Source organism: Oncorhynchus tshawytscha, linkage group LG11 (assembly GCF_018296145.1).
Source record: "Oncorhynchus tshawytscha isolate Ot180627B linkage group LG11, Otsh_v2.0, whole genome shotgun sequence".
Taxonomy (NCBI): domain Eukaryota; kingdom Metazoa; phylum Chordata; class Actinopteri; order Salmoniformes; family Salmonidae; genus Oncorhynchus; species Oncorhynchus tshawytscha.
The window spans coordinates 21,367,120-21,381,753 of NC_056439.1; the positions used below are offsets into that span (position 1 = coordinate 21,367,120).

The 14,634-nt window shown below is 44.7% G+C and overlaps 1 protein-coding gene across 3 annotated transcripts in view; it reads right to left on the reverse strand.

Annotated features, from left to right (window-relative positions):
* Nucleotides 1–2,493: 2,493 nt before the first annotated feature.
* Nucleotides 2,494–14,634, reverse strand: part of setd3 (SET domain containing 3, actin histidine methyltransferase) — a 74,604-nt gene continuing 62,463 nt past the window's right edge. For 2 of the 3 annotated variants that reach the window (XM_024401001.2, XM_024401002.2), the window contains exons 8-13: nt 13,123–13,237; nt 10,955–11,029; nt 9,299–9,465; nt 7,111–7,196; nt 6,184–6,344; nt 2,494–6,041 (exon numbers count right to left, since the gene is read on the reverse strand). In XM_024401001.2, coding sequence (XP_024256769.1) covers nt 5,349–6,041; nt 6,184–6,344; nt 7,111–7,196; nt 9,299–9,465; nt 10,955–11,029; nt 13,123–13,237 — 1,297 coding nt within the window. In that variant the 3' untranslated portion in view covers nt 2,494–5,348. The remainder of the gene's footprint in view (nt 6,042–6,183; nt 6,345–7,110; nt 7,197–9,298; nt 9,466–10,954; nt 11,030–13,122; nt 13,238–14,634) is intronic. The other variant, XM_024401004.2, reaches the window with a different exon arrangement.

The following is a 14,634-nucleotide window of genomic DNA, read 5'->3' on the forward strand; positions in this document are numbered from 1 at the left end:
TGGGGGGGGACAGGGGTTGGGATGCGTCGTTCCAGAGTTTGGGATGAGGTGAAGGAGGGATGAGTGGTAGGGGATAGCACCAAACTCTATCCCCCACCACATTTTATTTGACATGAAAATAGAGCTCTTTGGCCACACACACCAGTGGTGGTAAAAAAAACAAAACATAATTATATGCGGAAAAGTACCTCATACCTACTGCAAAACGTGGTGGTGGATGTTTGATGTTATGGCGCCATTTTGCTCCCACTGGTCCTGGGGCCCTTAAAGGTCAACAGCATCATGAATTTGACAGAGTACCAGGACATTTTAGACAAAAACCTAGTTGCCTCTGCCAGGCGGCTGAAACTTGGCTGAAAGTTGATCTTCCTGCAAAATAATAACCCCAAGCATACATAAAAATAAAAAAAAATGATTCAAAAGAAATGGTTAATTGACCACAAAAATCAACATGTTGTAATGGACATCTCAGTGTACGGACTTGAACCCCATTGAAAACCTGTGGATTGAATTGAAGGGGGCAGTCCAAGTGCAGACAAACGATATCAAGGATCTGGAAAGATTCTGTACGGAGGAATGGTCTAAGATCCCTCCCAAAGTGTCCAACTCATAAAACCTTTTAGAAAAGGCTCAGTGTCATTATCCTCGCAAGGGGAGAGGGTGATGCAGTACTGAAAACAGGAAAGCCAATCATCTTTAGCCCTATATTGGAGTTGTTTTTGTTTTTTTATCACTTAATACAATCTTTCTCTGAGCAATTGTATTAGTATAAAATACTATAATTTCTCCAGTTTTAGAGCATACAATACAGCTCAGTATTTGTATAATTTATTTTATATAGTCTTTTTTGCTCATCTTTATCAAGGGTGCCAATCATTTCGGACGAGGTTGGGGTGGGTTAAGGGAGTCTAAGCCACAAGACAATAACTTTATGCTGTTCTCTCTCAGAGCTCCATCGGTAACCCTTACATATAGCAGTTATTTTTTATTGTGTTACTATTTTTCCTTGAATTTATTTAGCAAAAATCTTCTTTTTTTTAAAAAAAACTCCGCATTGTTGGTTAAGGGCTCGTAAGTTAACATTTCACTTTTAGGTGTATTCGGCGCGTGATAAATACAATTTGAACATGTAGCTACTGTAAACCACTGTGTGTGTGTGAGACAATTACCTACAGGTTAACCTCTAGTCAAACTGTACCGGTAAGCGTGGACAGACAGCGGTTGATAAGCAGCAGAGGAACTGGTTACAGAAGCGCTGTGGGCTGAGCAGTCGCTTGTGCTTTTAGCACGGTACAATCCTATCATCTCTTACTCATGTGGTCACAATAGACTCACAACCCTGAGTGCAAACAGTAAACCGGTTTCAGCCGTGGAGTCAATTGTCTGTGTGCGCGTGATACTGTAACATACAAGCAATGTCTCAAGTGTGAATGTGCATGCCTGAGTGTTGAGTGTCTGTGTTCTTGTCTCTGTCTGTATGAATGCATGCATGCGTTTGTGTATGGGTGAGTGAGTGCGTTTGTCACACTGGGCTCTGAAAAAGTGATGAAATTAGGGCCCGCCACCTGCGACATTTGAACTATGACCTCTGCCCCGAGTCAGCTGATCAGGACCCTGGAAAAGAGGCTTTCCACTGGCCCTCTGATAACCCAGATACGTGAACACAGGCAGAACCCGTTACTGCAGCACACAGCCCTCTACTGTACACCAGCCATGTTACACTGTAGGACATTTAGCACGTTTCAACTCCGTGTTTCAGAAGTTCTCTTAAAATTGCACTGATGACATGCTCCCTACACATGACCCCATTATCCCCAACCACAGCAATCACCTGATCCCCCTCCTATCCTCCACCACCCATCCAAAACCTACATCTCTTCTTCTCCCACCCCCACCTCAGACCACAGGATGCTATTGGTAAATAAACTCTTGCATGACAATGGGCCCTAGCGTTGGGCTGGGCTGTGGTGGCTGCCATTGTATATTTATAGTGAGTTGAGTTCATAATTCATGGCGAAGGATTACTTTGGAGTCGATGGTCCCAGGCCTTCTATCCTCTCACGCTCTCCTCCTCATCCTTGCTTCCCCCTGCTCTCCCACTACAGTAAGCTACTGACACAGAGAGCACTAACAATACTGGACATGTGCAGGACTGCCGCTCTCTCCGCTGCCCACCCCCATTATAATAATATATTCAAGGATTAAAAGGGGGGTTTTATCTTTGAGCTCCCATGCATTATGAATGGGGAATTTCAAAATTTAATTGCCCCGAATTAAATGATTCAAGATAATGTTTCTTTTATAAATTCGTAATAGGTCCAGGGGGCAGAGGGGGGAAATACATTAAATAAAACTTCCCTCCCCAACAAAGGAAAAGAGAAAGAGTGGGGAAAAAAAGGGATACTGACCTTGTGCCCCTGGAGGAGTGTAAGGGCTGTTTGGAGAAGAGAGCAGGAGGAGGAGAGAAAGAAAGAACAAGGCTGTACACGAATAGGAGGTGAGAAATTAGAGTCACTTTAATCTGTGGTGTTTCCATGTGGACAGTTTGACTATTCTGTGTTGTCCAATACAACCTTCTGTCACCATCACACAGGACCAACCTCAAACTACTGCAATGTGGTGAGCTGGACTGATCCTAGATCTGTATGTTGTACAGTGTAAGAAGTATTGTGCCAACTTGTCACTGTACTTACACTGCGTTTAAGGTAAAGGTTAGGGTAGTCTCGTGGGGCCATCCTTTCAAACCTGGTCTTGTTGACAGAATGTGAGAAGCCTTGGTTCCCCGAGACTAGAGTTGCTGTCATGTACAGTAACAATGAATCATTTCAACAGTTACAATAATCATCATACGGTCACGAGAACCCTGCAAAAGTCTAAACCTTACCACCAACTATCATGGTCAGAGGAGTTAGCTAAAGCACAGAGCACAGATCTTGGACCAGGCTTGTAAAGGTAGCCCGAGTGCTCGTCTGTTTGTGCCATCATGCCAACTCCTTGTCACTCATTGGCTTGACAATGACAGCAATGGGGTTGGGCAAGAGCACAAACAGACCTGGGACCAGGCGAAGAGGCGAGCTGGTGAGGACTTTGTGGCTAGATAGAACAGGGTGCTGTGAATTGCTTGGAGAGTGTGATTGGTTAAAGCAGTAGGAAGAATTCTCAGTAACTGTACACTACACTAACTGGAAACAATCTTTAGAGAAGCAGCAGGTAAAGACTGGTAGAGAATCGTACAAAGTGGCAAGTAGCGGTAGTAGTCAATGAAGATACAGGAACAAACCAGTCCATGATGAGAGGTCGGAGTGCGACACAGCACAGTATGCAGCAGGAAACATTGTGATACCTCAACAAAGGTAGAAAATCAGCCCCTTTTATAGTTGCGCTATACAGCAGAATAGACTTCGGAGCAACTCTCATTTTGCGGTTGGTAACAGCATGAACAGATAGACGGATTAGAATTAAGCAGCGCGAGCTAACACTTTGGAGGAAGGCGAAAATAAACTGCTTGTGCCTGGCCTATTAAAAATGGCCGCTCAAGTCCGTCCGTCCGTCCGTCGCGCGGGGGAGACAAGTATGCAGCCGCCAATGAATTAGCTCCCCGTGCCGACATGAACCGCTGTCTGCTAACAGATGACGTGACAATAACAGCTACTGTACTGGAGTTACGGAGTTATTTAAGAGCTTAGGCATCTAACGGAGAGAGAGCTAAACGCCACATCATGTTTCGATAGCCATTTAATGGCTAACACAACAAACTAAACTAAGCTGAACATAGAGCAGATGTCAATACAGACAACAACAAAAAACATGCGTTGAAAACTAGCGATTGGATCAGAGACCTCTTTATTAACGGTTTGTTTGTCTCGTTTCTGGTGTGGAGGGAGGAGTAACAAAAATAGTTTGCACCGTTTCAGGATGTCGAACTACAAAACCAAGCATCTAAGTGAAATGAGCAGAAGTCCTTTGTGTGAGCCACGTCTTGTCGTGTCTTGCTGAAGGTTTGACTTCGTCACCATTCTGACTTATGGCTCTCATAATATGGACTAGCGTTAGTCATATTCTTCAACAGAAACTCATCCTTGGGTGATTCAATTTGCAACTTGAAGAGCTGAGGTACATTCATAAAGTTTTAAAATGAAAAAAAAAGACGACCCAAATCACCTGATTTTAGCCATCAAATTTCACTCAATCAACACACATATTATCCTTTCCATTACATTTCAAATGGTACTTCATACTCTTGAGTAAAGAAATAAAATACTGATTGTTCCCAGAAGAAGTGCACAGGACATTTTGTGCCAGCAGTTTCCTTCAGTTGTATTTAAAATGCTATTGAGTAAAACCAGGAAGTGCAGCACGAGAAGAGAGAGAGGGGAAGTGATGATCTCAAACAGACAACAAAGAGCCAGAGAAAAAGATTGTGAAATTATACTAGGTGTGTATTAAAAGGTGCAATATGCAGAAATCGCTCTGCCATTTCCTGGTTTCAAAAATTCTAACAGTTTGCCTAATTTCAGTTTGTGACAAAACAAACCGCTGTGAAATATCTCATCAATAACCCCAAAAATTGTATTTCAGTTGTTTGAAGCTGGTGTACTAAAGCAAAAGACTCAAAAACTAAACTTAAGAATAGGAAACATAGAAATAGCGTACATAGAACTGATCTAACACTTCTTAACCTTACTATCAATGAAAATGACAGATCTAAAAATCCCATTGCTATGTGAATTTGGTCAGGTTTCCCAAAAAGTAACACATATTGCAGCGTTAAGATAAACTACAGTAATAAACTGACAGAGGTAAAGGGTTAGGATGAGATTTTGGCTTGCTCGAGACTAAATTAAATACAATTCAAATCTAATTTCTTTCCTTCCGTCCCACCTACAGTAGTGGAACTGAAACCAGGGTCGTCCCCTGCCATTGTTAATCCCTACCGTTCTCTCACAGCTTGTATGTGAATAAACTCAATGTAAACCAGTAAAGCACTGTTCAAACCTCAACAACAACAAAAAAGCCAGTTTTTCATGTAAATGACAAACTTCTAATGCTCAGACAGAAGGCCGTTGGGGGAGACACTGACTGGCAGTGTGCAAGCAGTCGGCAGCGGTTGGTAGGTAGAAAGGCACCAATAACAAAGCCATGGAAGGAGGGACGAACCAACGAAATGGACAGATAGTGAAAAGTTCTACCATTTAAAAATTCAAATTCTGTTTTTTATTTCTTATTCTTAGCTCCTTTATTTCTGATTCACTTTAGAGAGACAAAAATAAAGAAATATAAAAGGGCTGACTGACTGGCTGACTGCTGCTCTTCTTCTGCAATAACGGTTAGCTAGATGATGATTCCATCTATTCACTGTTGACTTTGGGCTCGTCTCCAGTTCGTTCCGCACTCAGGTCCAAGTCCACTCCCACTCCGTTCTTGGTTTGGCCTTCCTGTTCCTGGGTGGTTGCAGGGACAGCAGTGTCAGGCCTGGTGGAGTTAGAATCCACATTATCCCCCTCCTGAGCAGGGCTAGTGTCCTGGGCTTGGCTAACACTTCGGCCTGCGTCTGAGGAGATTGAGCTAGCTTCTTTGCTAGCCTCCTGAATCGGGCTAGCGTCTCCAACCTCCAGGACTGGGCTAGCGTCCTCCGTCGGGCTAGCGTCCGTACCATTCCCGTTGACCACCACCTTCCCACCATCCCCGTTGACTATGAGGGGGGCTAGATCCCTGGCTGCGCCCCCGTGTCCCAGCTGCTGTACCTGAGCCAACACCTGCTCCACCGCTGCCTGGTCGTCTCCCTCCTCGTCCTCCTCCTCTAGTTTCCTCAGGATGATGGGCAGTTTGTCGTCGGCTTCGGCGTTCTCCAGCAGGGCGATGTCGCTCTCCTCATAGCGGGGCAGCGGAGCGCCCTCCTCCTGCTGCTGCTGGAAGTGCAGGCGCTTGGCCTTGCCGCTGGCCACCACCTTCTCCAGGATCTGCTTCTCAGCCAGGCGCAGCTGGATGGCCACGCGGGAGTGGAGAGAGAGGCCGGGCTTCTCCAACGCACACTGGTCATCCTGGAGGACAGGGAGGTGGGGCGACATTGGGCAGAGGGTAAGCAAGTGAGGTAGAGGGGAAGGGAGGGGGGAGACAGAAAGTGAGTCAGCAAAGAGAGAAAATAAAACAATATGTCGGGTGAGCCATGTTGTCCTTACTGACCTGGGAGTTGGTCTTGTAGGTCTGGAGCAGCAGGGCAGCCCTGGTCTCCAGGAAAGTCCACAGTTTGATCTCATTGTCCCAGCTCACAGGGAACTCTGTGTTTCCCAGGGTGAAGATCTTATTGATGGCATGTTCTCCTACCAGGTAGTCCTTCAGCTCTTCTGTGGCGAAGAGGGGTTAAAATGGCAGCGAACCAGAATGTCAGGACCAATACGATTACACAGAGGAAACAACATCCAGCTCAACTCATCTGGTCTTTAGAGCTAAACATGTAACAATGCTTTTTATTTTATTTTTAAAGACGTCAATTAAGCTTGGTGACATTAATTAAAACCTTGAACATTAGAGTTAAGATAAAGGGCTGTTATTCTACAGGTATTTAAACCGGTAGCCAACTGCTGTCTTCCCAATCTGCCTTTCGATTGGAGCAAATACATAAGGCTTGATTACCCCTGAGAGGGAGACATGAAAGGATCGGAGGTTGAGTGCCTAATGTGTTCACACGCCACACCTGAGACAATAGTGCATATATATGCATATATATATATATATATATATATCTGTGTGGCCTGAGGTAGAGGAGGCCTGTCTCCTACATATATATCTATCTGTGTGGCCTGAGGTAGAGGAGGCCTGTCTCCTACAGAAGCTGTAGTATGCTAGCCAGGCCTGGGTTCAAATACAACTTCAAATCGTTCAAATACTTTGAGCATCTGCTTTAGGCTGCCTGGAGAGCTACACGGGTAACCTGGATCAAGTCAAGTATTTTGTATTTTTCAGACTGGATTTCACGTCCAGGTATCACTCTTAACCTCTCCTCGGCCGTTGCTGGCATCGTGCCTTAGCGTGCGACAGGCCTCGTGACCGTGTGGGGATCCATAGGCAAGGTCCCGAATCGATGCTAGCATTTACGCTTGCGGATCTTACCCTCGGTCATACAGAAGACTCTGAGGAAGGCCAATAGCTGGGCAGAGATTGGAGGATCGCTGCAGTGCAGGGCAAAGATACTCGACCTGATGAGAGTGGAGAGAGGGAAGAGGGGAAAGAAAAAGTGAAAGACCGTACAGTCACAGCAACTTCTCCATTTCCCATTACACACACACACACACACCAGGCTCTGTCAGAGCTTCAATCTGCCTTTGTTGCCCAGCAGAAAGCCTTCGTTGAACTGAAATTGGTACTTAATGCAGGTAAAACCAAGTACATGTTATTTTCCAAATCACATAAAAAGCTATCTGATGATTTATGCATACGTCTTTTGAAAGGTTGAGGCTGTCCCCACTTAGAAATATCTGCGCGTCTGGATTGAGGAAAAGCTACGTTTCAAAAAAACATGCTGGCGAGTTAATAAAGAAAATGAATTCAAAATTGGCTTCTTCTATAGGAAGAGGTCCGACGCTTTCGTTAAACAGCAGAAAACTAATTATTCAGTTAACATTCATTCCGGTTATTGACTATAGCGATAATCTATATCAGTGGTCGACAACCGGTCGATCGCGATTGACTGGTCGATCTTCAAGACATTCCTAGTCGAAAACCAAATATTTCTGTAGAAAAGCCAACGAACGATAAAGGCTTGCGCTTCTTTAAAAAAAAATCATGTTGAGTTGTTGCCGGTAGGTGCACTTGATTCAAAAGTCCTGCGCATCGGGTAAGCAAAGTGTTCCCATGAGACAAACTCCGCCTACCAGCAAATCGGTGACTAAATCGAGTGCACCTAGTGCGCTGCCCAATCGATAAACATCCCCCAACCTTACCTCATTGTGAACCTATAGATGTACGGGCTACCGGACCGGTGCGCAAGGAGGGCCAACTCTGAACATCCATCTCCACTGGGTTGGGTAGATCTGCTTTTCGTTTTACGTGTGGAATGATAGACAATGTACTTCAAAATTGAAGGAGTTGGTGCCTCTAGGGCATTTCAGACGGTTATTAGGGTACATTTCACTGAATAATGTGTCTGTTTATTATTGGGTTTGGCTTTTTGTGTACATGTTGTTTATACTAGTGTGTTTTAAGGTGTACATAAATGTGTAGTTGAATGAGTTTATTGTATATTGCGGCGCTATACGGGGCTCATCTGGAAAAGAGACCTGGGTCTCAGCATCGACTCCCTGTCAAAATAAAGGTTCAAATAGAAAACTCACAAAGACAGAAACGTCCACAGTGATCCCTGTATGGCGTGACGCATAGAAAACCCTGACCCGTAGGTTCAACTCAGTGAAGGGGCTTGGCAGGTACAGTTTGTGTTAATGGGAGGTTAGTGGCCCATGGCGAACTCAGATGTTTAGTTTAGCCACCACTGGTCCATGGTTAACCAAGACCCACTCACATTTAGCATCAGCTGAGTGGAGGGCAAACCCTGATCCCCGAGGCATATTTAACATACACTTAATCAATTACAAGTAAATCTTTCATTACCACGGGATATTCCTGGTGTTTTAACCGTGCCGCTTGTAACGGAGAGAGAGGGGAGAGAGAGAATATAAGAGGCAGAAAAAGAGAGAAGGGAGGGAGGGAGATACCACTTGGGCAGGCTAGGCTGGCGGGTCGGTGTGGGCGCTGGTTTCTGTTCCGGCCCAGCAGAAAACGTTGCAGTGTTGTCTCAGAGTAGGCCTCTATACCATGTGGGGGGTGCGTTTTTCGACCCACAGCGGGCTCTGGTCAAGAGTAATGACCGCATTAAAGGAATGTTAAACCCCTTCCTGGATGGCCTAAAGACAGGAAGCACACCAGGAGCACGGTTGGCCAGCCCTGGAATAGTGCGCCATTTGTGATGCAGTCTTCATGTCACAGTGCAGCTGTTGTTTTCAGAGTAAATTCTCCTCTCCTGTATGTAGTGGTGTGATAGCGATGGGCAGAGAGAGAAGTAATGTAATAGTAATGCTGCGAGACTAGAGCCTCGGTAATGTGTTTGCAGTGTAATAATGGTCGGCCATGTCCTGCCAATTGTCACATTGATCAATTCACTGAAATTCTGGAAAATATTGCCCTCCTGAAATTACCCGTCTCTGACATAATGGAGAGAGATAATTTGTTTTCTCTCGCGCCACCCCCTCCTCCCTCCATCCCGCCGAGGGAATGCCTGTGTGCGTGCGCGAGCCTCTCTACTTACGAAGGGATGCCAGCGCGAGCCAGCACCTCCGCCTTCATGGCGTACAGCCGTTCACTCTTGGACACGCCCAGTTTGATCTTGACCCTGTCGTGGGCGTTCTCCTGGAAGAAGAAGCCGTTGTGGATCACAAACTCAGCGTTGGACCGCGTCCCATAGAATATGTAAATCTGAGGACAGACGAGAAAACAGTCACTCACCATTAAAAGGGGAAGTTCAGTATTTTAAAACTTAATGTTAGACGTTTTTTCTCCCTGAAAACAGGAAAAACTGTATATATAAAAAAAAAACTGCCACTACAAACGTTAGTATTTCATTGGCTGGCAGCTAAAGTCAGCTGAACTTCCCCTTTATCATCCGATTCGAACTCAACCTCTAGAAGGTTCCTGTAGATTGGATCATTTGGATATAAGCAATGTGGTGAACATTCCACCCACTATTCCTCTGTACCATTTTCCATCATAATCATGTTATCATTTCTGATCTAGTGGAAGCTACACACGGGCACAGAGAATCCCCACACCACTCCACTCGCGTACGGCTCCAACATATTACATCCACATTTACAGATAGCAGAAGGAGTGTGAGAGGTAAAGGAGAGCGAGAGACGGGGCAGGGGATAGAGAGGAGTGATAAAGCTTAGGAGGGAATGTAGCTTAGTGGTTTGTGTGTCTGTGAGCTCAGGCAGGTTCCACGTCCAAAAAAATGGCACCCTATTACCTATATAGTGCACAACTTTTTATTTTTTACCAGGAGCCATAGTGCTCTGGTCAAAAGTAGTACACTAGATAGGGAATAGGGTGCTATTTCAGACACATCCTCTGTGAGCTCTGGGCACTTCGGCCGGACGGTGACATCTGCCGGAGGAATCATAGGATCAAGAGGCTCGACTCCCCATCACCCCCCCCACACACACACACACACACACTTCACTGTCTCTAAATCTTATCAAATAATTCCCATTCTAAAAAGAGAGAGGTGGAGATGGGGAGGAGAGGGAGCTGTAGAAGTTGGTGGAGTCCCGATTCTCCACCCCTCTCCCAAAGCACGGATTTAACAACTGTGGAAACTCCCTCCAGCCAATAAGTCAGGCATGGCCAAGCTAACTCACACCCAGCCTGACCTTCTCCCACTACCTGACATACTTAAAACAATACCTTTATTTAAATTAGGCAAGTCAGTTAAGAACAAATTCTTATTTACAATGACAGCCTACCCCGGCCAAACCCTCCCCTCACCCGGACGACGCTGGGCCAATTGTGCGCCGCCCTATGAGACTCCCGACCACGGCCTGTTGCGATACAGCCCGGGATCGAACCAGGGCCTGTAGTGACGCCTCTAGTACTGAGATGCAGAGCCTTAAACCGCTGCGCCACTCGAGAGACATAACATCAACACACAGTCATCCAGTCAGGAACCAACCACCTTTAAATTGATATACACATCCATGATGCAATTGGATTGTACGCTTTGTACATAACCCATAATAACTCAACATTATGTACAGGACAAATATGTAAAGTAGGTAAGCCTTGTTCAAGGCAGTACGGCCCACAGGATCCTGTCCCATCTCCTGTTTCTTGTCGTGTGAGGTACATCCCCCAGGACAGGACGCTAGTTTTGTATCGTAGCTAAAGAGTAAACGGCGCCCAGACCCACCTGGTCGTTCTCTTTGTAGTCCTGCAGAGCCACACACTCACACCGGTCATCCTCCAGGTTGTAACCAGTGGTGATCTGAGAAACACACAACAGGCAAACTGCAGTTCACGGATTGATTAGTGACATTCGCATTTGAGTTCTTATCCAGAGCGACTTACAGGAGCAATTAGGGTGAAGTGCCTTGCTCAAGGGCACACAGACAGATGTGTGTTCACCTAGTCAGCTCAGGGATTCGAACCAGATACCTTTTTGGTTTCTGGCCCAACGCTCTTGGTTTTATATGGACTGGTTCAAATCAAAGTGTATTGAAAGTGCATTTCAAAATGTAGCACACTTTACAGTGAGACATTGAAAAAGGTGGTTAAAGTGCAGAGCTGCAAAGTGACGCTCCTTCACTGACTGGCGAAACAATTTACAGCATGTTTATTTCATATACTGTACGTGACCAGCTAATCTAACAAATGTTAAATATTTTCCCTCCTAGTAGGAGACGAGCTGCATATCAAATCCTCCATTCGTTCGGTAACAAACTCAAGGGAATAATGAACAAAACTCATCAAGTAAATTTATTTCAAAACATGAATGTGTTGGTTTAGCATATGTAAATCAATGAGTATATCAATACAAATAATTCCTTTATCCGGATTTAGTGAGAGTTCACAAATGGGCAGAAATGAAGGTAATTGAACGAGCCCACACCATTTCTCACCCGTGAGCAACACTGCAGGAAGTGGGGCTGAAGACGAGCAATAAAAATGTGGGAATGTGTCGGCGGAACTTGTAACCCCATTCTTATTAAACTAAAACCTAGGGAATACACAGGAAGACATTTTATTACATGTCTTTAAATGACTCGCTTTGTCTACATATCAGGCTTTCACAAATCAAATCTAAGGGGCGTAGATGCAGTTTACATGCACACGCGAAGGAGGAGATCTTACCACTCCTTTACAATCAGTCACTGAATACAATCAAAGCCAAATGATTGGGATAAATCTAAAAAAGTACCCATGAGATGAGCGTAACCATCTTAGGAAAACTTTACACTGGTGTGGTTTCTCTCAAATCTACACACTGGTGTGGTTTCTCTCAAATCTACAATTATCTACAGCAGCTTTTTAACAAAAAAAAGAGGATTTTAAAACTAATTTAATTAAAACCTTCCGCACAGTGGGTAGAGGATGTTCATGTGCAGTTGTGCAACAGGCCCCGTTTCAGGCCGCGCAACAGGCCCCGTTTCAGGCCGCGCAACAGGCACCGTTTCAGGCCGCGCAACAGGCCCCGTTTCAGGCCGCGCAACAGGCCCCGTTTCAGGCCGCGCAACAGGCCCCGTAACTTTTCAGCAGTGGTGGAAAAAGTACCCAAATTGTCAAAGACAACTTAATAGAAAATGACTCAAGTAAAAGTCACCCAGTAAAATACAACTTGAGTAAAAGTCTAAAAAGTATTTGGATTTAAATATACCTAAGTTTCAAAGGGAAAAGTAATTGCTAAAATATACTTAAGTATCAAAAGGAAAAGTATAAATAATTTTAAAAAAGCAGACAGCATCATTTTATTTATTTATGTTTTCTTTCATTTACAGATAGCCACGGGCACACTCCAACATCATTTACAGATCGCCAAGGGCACACTCCAACATCATTTACAGATAGCCACGGGCACACTCCAACATCATTTACAGATCGCCACGGGCACACTCCAACATCATTTACAGATCGCCACGGACACACTCCAACATCATTTACAGATCGCCACGGACACACTCCAACATCATTTACAGATCGCCACGGACACACTCCAACATCATTTACAGATCACCACGGACACACTCCAACATCATTTACAAACTAAACATTTGTGTTTAGTGAGTCCACCAGATCAGGTAGTAGGGATGGCCAGGGATGTGGGTGATTTTGACCATTTTCCTGTCCTACTAAGCATTCAAAGTGTAACGAGTACTTTTGGGTGTCAGGGAAAATGTACGAAGCAAGAAGTTCTCTTTAGAAATGTAGTGAAGTAAAAAATAAAAATTGTCAAAAAAAAAAAATAGTAAAGTACAGACACCCCCCAAAAAAATACTCAAGTAGTACTTGAAAGTATTTTTACTTTCCACCACTGCGTTTCAGCAGTGTTATAGTGTATAATAGCGTGTTTGTAGTACTCACCAGACCGTTGGTATGGTTACACATGTCCCAGAGGGGGATGAGGGCGAGGGTGACGCGGCTACCATCCTCTGTAGGAATCTGGTTCTGACGAGTCATCACCGAGGAAACCGCCCATCTATAGGGGTCAAAGGTCACGGTCAGCCAATTATCACATCAGCAACCAGACCCACTTTCCTGGACTAACCAATCACAACAAGGGCCCTGTGATTTCATGAATAGCTGGTAGTTGTAGCCTCAGGTGGTCGGGACATTAGTCCTAAAATCATAACCTTAACTTTAGTAACATTTAAAGTGCGCGAAACTAAGTGTTTTTCCTAGTGACCACGGTTGTGGATGGTACAGTAGGAGATTGACCTAGAAGAAAAAGAAACGCACACCTATTTAGACGAGGTGCTGGCTAGCGGAGTAGAAACTTGAAAATAAAAGAAAGCCGCACACTCTTGGAGCTCAGATGCAAAAATTTTATACCAACGTTTCGACAGCCAAGCTGTCTTCATCAGGGTATAATCACAAACACTGCGGGATGACTCGTTTATATAGTGTCAAAAGACACAGGTGTCTGTAATCATGGCCAGGGAGTGGCCTAATATCATTGGTTAATAATCAAATATTAAAATGTTATACAAAGAACAGCATACAAACAAATGGATAGCATACGATCATAGATTAATTTGACTATACAAGTTTACACACAATTACAATGGCAAAGTCACAATAATCACAAGAATGGCTTCAGATCAAAGTCTATATTGAGACCGAAGGGCGCAAGGGTCTTTAGATTAAAGATCCAGGCACCCTCTCGTTTTAACAATAAATTATCAAGGTCACCCCCTCTCCTAGGGAGGGTGACATGTTCGATGCCAATATAACGCAGAGACGAGATCGAGTGGCCTGCCTCCAAGAAGTGGGCCGCAACTGGATAAGTAAAGTTTTTACACCTAATGGTGCTACGATGCTCTGAGATACGTACTTTTAATTCGCGCTTTGTTTTACCTACATCATTTTTACCACAAGGACAAGTTATAAGATAAATAACTGCCTTGGTGGAGCACGTAATAACACCTTTTATTGGGATCGATTTCCCTGTTTGTGGGTGTTTGAAGGATCTACATTTATAAGTGCCATTGCATTGAGCACAGCCATTACACTTGTAATTTCCTTCCAGTAGGGGCGCAAATAGACGGTGTTCAGGAATATCTTGGGGTGGTAAATCAGAGTAGGCGATTGAACATCATCTTGATTATTAATTGAAGACCGGGGCATCCAATAGACTTCAATCTGTGATCTGGTTATAATGATGTCGAGGCATGTGGGGAGAACAGTCATTCTAAAAACGACATTCCAAACTGGGCTAACAGCGGTTCCTCCAAAAAGCCTTTGGCGCCACGGTGACAAGATAACACACGCCGTCCCAGTCATTCCCACAACACGTTGCCCGGCGGGAGCGGAGGTCTGCGTCACACTCAACACAAATGGGAAGATGAAAAGAGGCCGCCGATAAATTATTCCCTC